Source organism: Ambystoma mexicanum, chromosome 3q (genome assembly GCF_040938575.1).
Source record: "Ambystoma mexicanum isolate Mex_15411 chromosome 3q, UKY_AmexF1_1, whole genome shotgun sequence".
Taxonomy (NCBI): domain Eukaryota; kingdom Metazoa; phylum Chordata; class Amphibia; order Caudata; family Ambystomatidae; genus Ambystoma; species Ambystoma mexicanum.
In genome coordinates this window covers 200,731,081-200,742,357 of record NC_090926.1, presented here as the reverse complement: position 1 = coordinate 200,742,357, position 11,277 = coordinate 200,731,081, and the positions used below count along the sequence as shown (strand labels likewise).

Sequence of the window (11,277 nt, the reverse complement as noted above, 5' to 3'; positions counted from 1 at the left end):
TCAGCTGCTTTTTCCAGCTGAGGGAGCACTCCTGGGCTGGCTGAACTGTCAAATGGAAAGGTCTGGGGGCATTTTGCTTCGCCAGCATTACATAGCTCATTGGAAATGCTGGCTGGGGAACTGCATGTCTGTATGTGAGAGGCAGAGCTCCTGTAGTTCCTCACACATACAGATAGAGCAGGCTGGAGCAGGGCAAACCGTTTGGCTTTTTACCCAAGTAGGGTGTAAAATGCACCATTTTAACCTATTATTTAAAAGAATTTCCCGGAGGGTGAACCCCGCAAACCCTCCTTGATGGGTTTGGGTTCCCTCACTACGATCAGTCGCTATGGTATATCTGGGGTAAATAATTATGCCCCTCCACTTAAAGAATTCACCAGCCGCCACTAAACTTGGCACTGTGTTGGGACGGGGTGGGGGAAGCCCAGTGAATGTGGTGGGAGCAGGATGAGTGGGGGTCATGGGATAATGCTGAGAGCAGGGTGGGGGGAGCTCAGGGTTTGTGGTGGGGTGGAGAGAGCCCAGGGTCTGTGGTGGGGAGAACCCAGGGACTGGGCTACGAGTGGGATGAGGAAGCCCAGAGTCTGTGATGGGAGCAGGTGGGAGAGCCCACAGACTATACTGGGAGTAGGGTGCAGTGACGGCTCATGATATTTCATAACCATTTGGGACTTACTGTGCATTTGGTACTTTTGGCGAGGCCAGGCCTGCCCACATTTTGCACAAGGGGGGCCCAGGCCAAAAAAGTTTGAAGACCACTGCTCTAACTGCAAAAAATATCTTCCACCCGCAACCTCTTCTTCCACTTTAATCGACAACTCTGTGGGCCTCATCACAAGTTGTGTGGTATGGTAAATCTGCCGGAATACTGACCACCGCAATTACTGTTAACGCTACATGGTCTGGCGGTATTATCTCTGATTACAAGTTGTAGTGTAAATCCCCATTTTTATGAGTCCATAGGACCCAATGGGCATTTTCGGCGCAATTACCGAAGCGTAATTGTGCTGCAGTAATTGCACCAAAAATGGGCAGAACGTCAGCGCCTTCATCTGCAGGTGAAAGCTGGAGGTGAATCCTGCAACTTTCCCACAAAACTCGTGATTGGGCGGTGCATTAAAACAGTGGTAACGCTATTACCGCCACATTTCTACTGCACCGCCAGACTTCTGATGAGGACCTGTTTATGTCTAACTGAAACCTGGCCCTCTCCCTTCAACACTCCAGCTGCCATCGCTACCTCTCAAGCTACCCCGTCTCAAACGCCTCGTCCTGTTGGTATTTTACATCCCTCAAATGATGCCCATTCTTCCTGTCTTTTCTTCTTTTGAATGTCATGCCATCTCATTGTCAAATCCCACCCATGGTTTTTCTGATTACTTATCTTTCTTCTTTTTGCGATGACCCCGATTCACGTATTACCCTCCTCCTACCTTTTGCCTCCACTTACTTATTCTCAGGGGCTGTAACTTTTGTTCGTTCTAAGCTGCCTAAATAGCCTGTCCATTTCATATTGACCCTGTTCATCGTACCCAGCTGCGCATGCGTCCCTCTCACATACCCGATTCTTTTCCTGATCTAATTTTCTCTATTTTCCCTCTGACCCCTCAAATGTGTGCTTCCTTTTCTTACTGTTCATCACTACTCCCTCTCTTTTCTGTACCCTACCACACTCCCTCTTCTTGATCTGTTTACAGGCCCAATCTTCACAATTTAAATACTGCTTCCTTTGTCTCATTTGTATTGCAATACTTCCTGCTCCCCATCCCACCCCTTCCTCTGTCTTTTCCCTTCTTCATTATCCCTCCTTTACTGACCTTTTTGTCTACTGAGTGTCCTCTTCTTAGGCTCCCTTCACTCATCCTCTTCCTTTTCCCAATCTCCTAATCCCCATCCTGGTCACTCATGTCATCTCAGACATGCCCGTAGGACCCTTTGCAAAGCTGGATGATGCTGTAAAAAGTAACACGCTCATCAGATCCATCCTTTCCCTGCTCTCTTAACTTTCCCCATGACCTGGCTCCTGACTGCCAAATCACCACCACCCGTCTTCGACCCACCTCTGCTCACGCATCTTCTAGCACATGGGGCTCATAAACCTGCTCTCCTATTTAGTCTCATCCTCCAACTTCTTATCTGGTGAAAATGCCTCAACACTTCAAGGGCTCACTTGTGTACATCTCAAGGTCCTCACACAACCATTCTCTGATTGCTACTAGTAACATACCTGCATTGCACTGGAAACAGTCTTCAAGAAAGATTGCTCAATTACATTTTGTATGATCTAATAACCACTGATTACAGATGCATCCCAGAGACAAATATTATAGCCCTCCCCCCAGGTAGATCTGTGTACCTAGACATCAGCTGGCCTGTGTTGTCTCTTTCCTACATTTGCTTGCCCTTCTCTCTCTCAACTACTTATCTTCTCAACCTCCCTTCAAGGACCAAAGTCGGGTGTATTCCTGGCAGAAGCATAATTTGTCATTATTCAGATAAGGCTCAGTGTTAGAAGACCAGTGAGGTGGTGATAAGTGCAGTATAAAAGATTCTTAACATACCAATACTTCACCTATACAGATTAAATATGCTTTTACTTTTCTATTTCCCCCTCCTTTATATATCCCTTTTCTCTACTTGTCAACATTAAGCTAGGCCTTCTGCTAAAGCATACCAATAGCACAGTTACTCTACACAATGATTTTGCTGTATCTCTGCTCCCCTGCATATATCCATGTTTGTTTTCACATCTACTATAACTTTTCCAGACCTTTAAAATACGTTTACCATCCTACCATTTCTCACAAACCTTCTCTTAAACCATCTCTCTCTGTGAAGTAATGTCCCAATTCTCCTCTTCCCTTTCTCTCAAACTACGAAAAATGCACCACTTGCACCAAGCAGGGTAGCTCCTTCTCCCTCATCTTCAACCGGGATAACGTTTTCTTATCCACATCATGAACTCTCTTTCTTCTGCCTCCTGCTGCTTATCCTGTCTGCCACCTTTCATATGGTCGATCACTCTTTTCTCTGCGTGGTTCTTCCGTCTCTTGGTATTTCTGTTTCTGCCCTATCCTGGTCCTCCTACTTTCTGGTCACTCATATTCTGCATCTTGGTCTGCTACGTCCTCCCAGGTCCTTCCTTCCGCTTTTATGCCCTCAAGGCTCTGTCCTTGGACCGCTTTTTTTTATCCCTCTACATTATTTCACTATCTTCATTTATTATCTTCTGTGTATGGGCTGGCACTTACACGTGGATGACTCCTAGGTCTTTCAATTCGTCTTCTCCTTCACCGATGCACGTCACTCCTCCTTCTCTGATTGTCTCTCTCTGCCGTCAAACACACAACACTTTCACAATCGTTTGACCTTGACAGCTTAGAAACTGAAATCTGATTCTTTTCTGCCCCATTGCACATGCTTGTCTCCTTCCTCTTATCATTTTCCTTTTCCTTCATATTTCTCTTCCAGTGTCCTCCCCGGCTCTCAACCTACGGGAAATCTTCGACCGTTTGCTAACCTTTTCAAGGCACATATCCTCTCTTTGTAACTCCTGTTATTTGCGACTGTTTAATATTTCGAAAATCCTTCCCTTTCTCACTTTCCACGATAAGCCTCTCATACTTTCTCTGGTCTGGGTTACTGTCCTTCTTTCTTCCTTGGTCTTCCCATCTCTAGCCTCAATCCCCTTCAATCTATTTGCAGCCGTGCTATCCGCCTCCTTTCCGTTGTCACATCTCTTTTGTATTTGCTTCCTTTCCCATTTATAATATTGCTAGCTCTATTTTCGCTTTAAATATCTCCATGATCTTGAGCTTTCTTTTTTTTCTTCCCTTCTTAGACTTTACTGCCCTGTCCACTTTTTTCTCGTCCTTCAAGGTTATGCTCTCCACCCTCTGTCCATCTTGCACCCAGTTTTGCTTTTGTTCTTATTCTTTACTTCAGGGTGCAAAATGTGCACTGGCCACTAGCCATCAGCTAGTGATATTTGACTCTTGGCGAGTAAGATATTGCTGTGTGTGTTTGTATAGAATTGAGGTAGCAAGTGACTTTCACTGGCTGGCTAGTAGATTGCAAGTTGAATGTTTGCACCCTGCTTTGCTTGCTCCTAAACTATGGAACTCCATCCTCCCCTCCCCCACTGCTCTCGCCCCACTCTTGCTGCTTTTCAACCTCTTCTCTCTTACTATCCCCGCTTAATGGCTCTCAGCATACGTTCATGTTGCTGCCTCAAGCAGGATGTGCTCATTAATGTGCACTTCTTGTAGATTGTCCTTGTTTTGTAGAGCACTTTGGAAATAGAAAGTCAATAAATGAATAAGCAATATGTGAAACATCAGTTGGCTAGATGCCAACTCCTGTGCCAATGGTGCAATCAACGGAGGCTTCGGAGCGCCTGTGGATGAGTTTGCTAGGAGAGAATTTCCTCTCGAATTTGTGAGGGGGTTCCCACTTTTGGGCTCTATTATTCACTGTACTTCCATCTCCCTTGGTCCCCCAAAAGAATGATACAAGTTCTAATGTTACATTTCTTACTGAACACATTTTCCCCCCAACTCCCTCCTTACCTTACTTCCCTCCTCTTTTTCTCTCTCTCCTCCCACTTCAGCACTTTATTGCTGACGGTGGATGGCATACACAGTCATACCAGCTTCTTAAATAACAGAACTTAACAATGCTATTTAAACTTTTTCAGGACCCAACCACATTATAAACCACTATCAAGCAATTGTCCATCTCACCCAACCAAGATGTATCCATACTTGAAAACAATGTAGGTCCTTATATGACGTGTAGGAACACCCCCTCTACAGCCCTTTTCGTGCGTGATGTTAAGACTACCAATGCAGTTCTCAAAGCATATATTTGGAAAATGCTTACATTCAGATTTCAAACATATACAGAGTGAATCCCAGCTTTGGTGATATGATATGATATGATGAATCATTTATAACGTGCATGTACACAAGTGTTTCTAGGGGCGACAAGCCAAGGAGGGGAGGCATAAGGAGGATGAAACAAACGATCTTACTAGAGATTGGGGGTCATTACGAGGTAGGAGGTAACCATGCCACTATTAGCGGCATGGCTACCCCCTTACCAGGTACCGGGTCTGGGTTCCTTGAATGAGGAATTACCGGGCCATTCAGACCTTGGAGGGCCCGGAAATTCCTCATTCAAGGAACCCATCCCCATTCGAGCCCCCATAGGGCTCAATGGGAATGGGGAGGGTGCTAACAACGGGCCCATTAACAACAGGCCCGTTGTTAGAACCCTGGTCTGCTCGCGGGTCCCGCTAAGGACCACTGGTTTTACCAGGCGTCCTTAGCGTGTCCCGCGAGCAGAACTCGTAATAAGGCGGTATGTGGTTGACGGCTCCGGCACCTTTACCGGTGCTGTTAACCCCTTAACGCCAAACTCGTAATGACCTTGATTGTGTTATTCAGATTGTGCAAGTGCAGCCGGGGGAGGCAGCTATGGGTAGTGCAAGGAGGCAGGGGACTGAAGGGTTACAGACACAACCCCTAAGTGCACGTAGGCCCAGAGGAAGTGCAGGTGCTTACATGTCCTGGAGGGGACTGGTGCCCATAGGGTTCTGAGGGTGACCAGGCGACCAGTCAGTGCAGCGGACAGGAAGATCAGAAGGGGAGAGAAGGAGAGCAATCAGAAGCAAAAAGGAAGGTCTTGGGTTGCTTCCGGAACTTGAGGTGGTCCTGCTCGGGTTTGTGAGGGGCAGGGAGGACATTCCAGAGGGAGGTCCCTGCAGAGAAAAGAGATAGGTGCCATCCTGTTACATTTTAAGGTCTAGTAGTTAGACCTGAAAATGTAACAGGATGGCACCTATCTCTTTTCTCTGCAGGGACCTCCCTCTGGAATGTCCTCCCTGCCCCTCACAAACCCGAGCAGGACCACCTCAAGTTCCGGAAGCAACCCAAGACTTTAGTAGAAAAGCCAACACCAGGAAAGGGTATATAGGAGGGTACTAGCCAGAGGAGGGCGTTTAAATCAGTAAGCGATGGTAAGAAGATCCCAAAATGGAAATAATGTCTCCTGCCATCAGTTGCCTCCCTGCTTAACTGGCTGGAAAATGTCTTAAGCAGACACATGAAGCTCTGGCATCACTTCATAATCTGAAGCAGTAACAATGCATTAATGAACGTGCAATTAACATGCAATAAGTAACGGAATAAACAATTGGGTAGCTGTATGAACACTTTAATAACTCATGGCGTCCTACTAATTATTGATTGTGTAACATACACATCACAGCTGGCTCTGGGGTCAAGTGACAAGCCCACCAATGATCCGCTTTCACAGTGTCCGTTTTTAATCTTGCACATTTCCCAACTGTCAAACACAACAGTGACACCAATTGCATGGACATAACACACAGAAAGGGTGTCATGTGGGGTCCCAAAAGTTGGCCTTGATGCAAATTTGTGAGATGCCCTCTTTAACACCAGTGAATCACCCGTCAATCACTAATTCTGTAGAGAATAGCCCACGGGCCAGTAATATAATATGCCACACGTTATACAATAATTAGCAAATTGTTACACATTAGTAAATTATTACACTTTTGTAGAATATAAATTATGAATTCAATTATGCTTTATTGCTGCACCTTATTACAGAGTGATACTGGGGTTCTTCAATAGAAATTCAGGTATATGTTGTTGTCAATGGCTGCAAAAGCGTGTGTGTATTCAATTCATTATATTGGAATGGCATTGTGTCCCTGGTTCTTAAACTGGAAATACAATGTGTTGACTACTGTAGCTTGGAGTGGCAGTGCATGTCGGCTTTTGTAACTTAGCTGCAAATGCCTGTCTTTTGGCATCTGGAGCGGTGTGTGCTGGACTTTGCACCTGGGACTGTGTGTGTGTGTGATTTTGTAACTGGGAATTCTGGTGTTTGCCGAGTTCTCTATGAACGGATGTAGGTGTGTATTTATGTTCCGTTTTTCACAAGCAAACAATCACTAGAAATATTTCCACAATGCATGCAGTTGCATTGTGCAGCACATGCTACTGTTGATCAGTCCTCACCCAATCAGATTCTACGTCCTGTGCATCAACAAGTTAGGTGCATTTTCCTGTGATTCCACCACTCATGTGGCACTTACTTGGCTTCACCCAATCAGGTGGCGCAGCTTGGCATTCAGTTCCCGCTCCTTACCCAGCAGGTCAGCACTGTGCCTTTTAAAACCCTCAAACTCTTTCTGCAAGCTGTCCTGCTTTTCCTCAGCCTCCACCAGCTGTCGTCGCAAAGCCTGCACTTTCAAGTTGGCATCCACCTCGGCCACTCCCAGTTGGTAGCGTTCGTCAGCAGTGCGCCGGCCCTGCTCTGCCATTCGCAGTCGCTCCTCCAGCTGTGCCAGGTACCGCTGCTTGTCCTGGATGACCTTTCCCCTCTGCATTGATAGATGCAGCAACTCCTGTTTCTCTGTGACCAGAGCCTCCAGTTGGTGTTCAACAACACTGTGCTCCTCTGCCAAGCTCTTACACCTCGCATCGGCATGCTGACGATCCTTTTCTGCCTGTTGCAGTTCAACATGCAGGGCTTGAAGTTCCAGAGCATGTGAGGACTCGTGCTGCCGCTGCTTTTGCAGGCGGTCGTCTTCTCGGGCTTGCAGGGCAGCCATTTTGTTGGCTGACTCCTTTCTCACAGAGGTTAACTCCTCAGCCAGCCGCTTGACCTCTTCACTCAGCTGCTGTATCTTCTCATCCCGCACTCTCAGCGGCTCAATGAAGAGGTCCTCATTTTCACGTCGCAGCTGTGCACACTCCTGTCGCAGCTCCTCGTTCTGTGCTTTGTACTCGTCTTTAAACTGGATCATCTGCTGGTGGTTGGAGGCCAAGTCAGCAAAGCGACGCTCTAGAAGATCTGCTCGGCGGCTCTCGCGCCGCAGCTGCACCGCTACATCCTCTTGTGCTGCCTCCAGCTCGGTGTTGATAGCCTCAAGCGCTTGGCACCGCAGCAACGTCTCATCTGCCCGTCGCTTCAAGGCACAGATCAGCTGAGACTGCTCATCGATGCGGGATCGGAGCATGGCATTCTCAGTTTTGTCGTCCATTGTCAGGTTCTGGAGTTTCTTCAGCGTATCCTTCATGCCGCCCACGTCACCCATGGTGAAGATTTCTCCCAGGGACTCTGCTGAGCTTGAACTGGGGAAATTGAAGGCGTAGCCTTAACTGTCTCACCGTACCTGCTCTCTTCTGAGATGTGCGTGGACTGTTCTATCAAAATTATTGAACCATAAGAAAGTGTCTTACTTGCATTTTTAAATACTGACACTACTGCAAAGAGCTGGAATTTTAATGTTCAAGATGTCCTGGCCCTTTCCCATTAAAGTCATCACAGTTTATTTTATTTCAATTTTTGTGTAGCGCTGGCTCTACCCCGAGGGTCTCGGAGCGTCTCAGTTTGACGAAATTAGTGAAAGGTGATGTCTCACCATGTGAAATCTTTAGCAATCTTCATGGTACTTGACGTGCACTGCAGAATAAGGAACCACGGTCCTATAAGAGACGAGACTGGGACCCATCAGACGTTCCAGAGTGACAAGGAGAGCCAATACTGCGCCATTAAAATGGAGGCTGTGCTGATTCTGTCCCATTTAAAGTTTCACAGTCCTGCGGATAATGCCAGTAAATATCCCAGTGCAAAAAAGACGTTAAGATACTGAAAGTTCCTAGTCCCTTGCACTTCTGGTCCTTGATGTAAGTCGAGTCGGCGAGAAGCTGGCCTCTCTGCTAGGCCTCACCTCAGGCTCAGCGGCAGTCCTTGTGGAGAGCATCCGTGCAGCCCTGCAGTGGCCCAGAGCGTGAAGTCTTGGACGTAGTGGCTGTAGCAGTGATCCTTGACACGACGTGAGGGTGACGCAGGCTCTGCAGCACTGAACTACTAAGCCCAGCGCCACTGCACTCGGAGCCCTTCCATGCGCTGTCACCGTGGTACTCACATCCAAGCCCTGCCGTCCTGGTGGCGCTGGAGCCTGAGCCGCCTGCCCTTTCAACAGGCCCTGTTCGAAGCTGTGATTCCCTTCAGTTGACGCGGTTTGTTTGGTTGCTATGGCTGGAAAGCGCCGTAGGGTCGGGCCCTGGCAACGGTGCTCCGTGCTCAACTCCTAGCGTGCCTTCTGATTGGACGGGACGCCGTTGTCCAGAGACACCAACTGCAAGCGGGCTCTTTCAGATATTATCTACACATTTTGTATTTACACCCTCTGCCCTCACTGTCAGAGGGCTGCATAGATCCTCACGTTTTTTTAAGAGCCAGCTGGGAGTAGCTTCAGTTCTGATTTTTACTTACAATGTTCCTTCTTTGCACCTCTGCGCTAATGAATTCACTCTCCCTAGAAACCCACTTCTGCCATAAATGCAGGGCATTTTAGGAGCAAATTGCAGCAGCCGGGTTTTCAATGAGTGCAAGTGTAGCCATCGCCCAGCAAGAGTGTAGGGTCCGAAATAAAATGGGATGGAGTGTGGGGGCAGCTAGGAGGAATTAAGTGGAAGAGTGATTTTCTGTAATTGTAATAGTGTGCAGAGACGGGCTTAGAGAGTGGAGCCTAAATGCCCCACCCCCATTCTGTGAATTAAGGTATAAGAATATTTTCTGTAAACCTTCTTCGAAAGCATGCATACTTTTTTGCATGACGTGTTACCATCTCGTGTATATGTGCATATTGCACATTTGTGGTAACAAATTCAGTAATGCATACAGATTCTGAGGATATAGAAAGCTCAAACCATGCACAATGCATACATGTTTTTAATGGGGAAAGGGTTTGAATGAGGAGCTGCACGTCATATAGGTTGTGTGTACATGCTCAGAACGTCGAGCACAGGGAGATACCATAGATTGCCCCATGCATGCTGTAACACAGAAACACAGGGCCAAATTATGCGCACATACTACATGCATGTGGTTACTCCTCCTTGGGGTCATTGATAGTGCTGCAAATAGAAAACAATACCCTGGGTGGAGATAGGAGAGCAAATGGGTTAGCGCAGGTTAAGCGCAGGTTAAGTGACAAAACTCATAAAAAGTGTAAAAACCACAAGGCTAAAATAACACTGTTTTAAAAGAAATTACTTGAAATGTGGTATTGTGCCTGCAGAATGCAGTGACACAATAGAATTTTGGAATGGAATTACGGAAAGTGGAACGAGTGAACGAGACGGTTGGAGAGAGGATGGAGGAAGCAGGGCTTGCATCTATATCCCCGTTATTACATGGCCACAGTAGTGGCCATGTAGTTATGGTTAAATTGCTGTTTCCATAGGAAGAGCACTTTTTGGGTGGCTTATAACTTCGCTCTCCTTGGACGGATCCTCATCAAACTTTGCAAAAAAAGTAGTTGTGTCACTCTGAATTTTTTTGCAAAGTTTGGTGAGGATTCGTCCAGGGGGGGAAACTTATAGAGGGGGTCCCAAAACTTTTTTTTTCCCATAGACTGAATGGGAAAAAACTTTGCGCACGGCTACAGCCCGAACCGCTGGACGGATTTACACCAAATTTGCGGCAGGAGCGGCGGCCTGGTCCCAAAAGTGTGCTTTTGTAAATTTGGTGTAAATCTGTCCAGTAGTTTTTTTTAAAATGACCAAAATGTAAGACAAAAAAATTAGTGATATCTGCGTTCGCTTCGCGGATGGACTTCCCTGTTCGCTCCGCAGACAGCACCCCGATTGGCCCATGGGCTTGCGTCATGTCCGCGGACATGCAACGTGTTTGCTGATTGGACGGCGAGGGGCGTGGAGTGCGTCAGATTTTCTGTGGCGCCCGCCATCTTGTATTTGCAGTCGACCGCGTACAGCGCAGTGAAACGTGGATAAAAAATTGTATTTAGTGCCGTGTGTTGGTGTGTAAGAGTGTTTGGGGAGGGTTGGGGAGTATGAGATAGGTTCAATGCTTTGTTTTTTTATGTGCTAGACCTTTTTGATGCGTTCGATTTGTCCGCGGAGAACACGGCTGTTCTGACATTTTGTAAATAAACTAAATGGTGGGGTGTTTAACGGAGTATGTGTCATTTTTGTTAGCAAGGAAGGTAAAAATGAGCTATGAACACTCGCGGTGTACTTAATTGTTCGTAAATACACAAACTGGGGGTGTCCTCAGGACGCTGTCCGTATTGTAATCTGTCTAGTTGAATGTGTTCTAAGAACACTCGCAGTGTCCCGAAATGGTTGCAATTACACAAAATGGGGGTGTTCTGAGAACGTTGTTTGTATTGTTCGTTGTCAGGGTGAAAGTGTTTTAAGAGCACTCCTTTTG

General features: G+C 46.8%; 1 protein-coding gene across 1 annotated transcript; it reads right to left on the bottom strand.

The window, feature by feature from the left end:
• Positions 1-6,590: 6,590 nt before the first annotated feature.
• Positions 6,591-9,051, bottom strand: CCDC89 (coiled-coil domain containing 89). The gene has a single exon (XM_069653547.1). The coding sequence runs from the start codon at positions 8,129-8,131 to the stop codon at positions 7,133-7,135; it is 999 nt and encodes a 332-aa protein (XP_069509648.1). The 5' UTR covers positions 8,132-9,051; the 3' UTR covers positions 6,591-7,132.
• Positions 9,052-11,277: the final 2,226 nt, after the last annotated feature.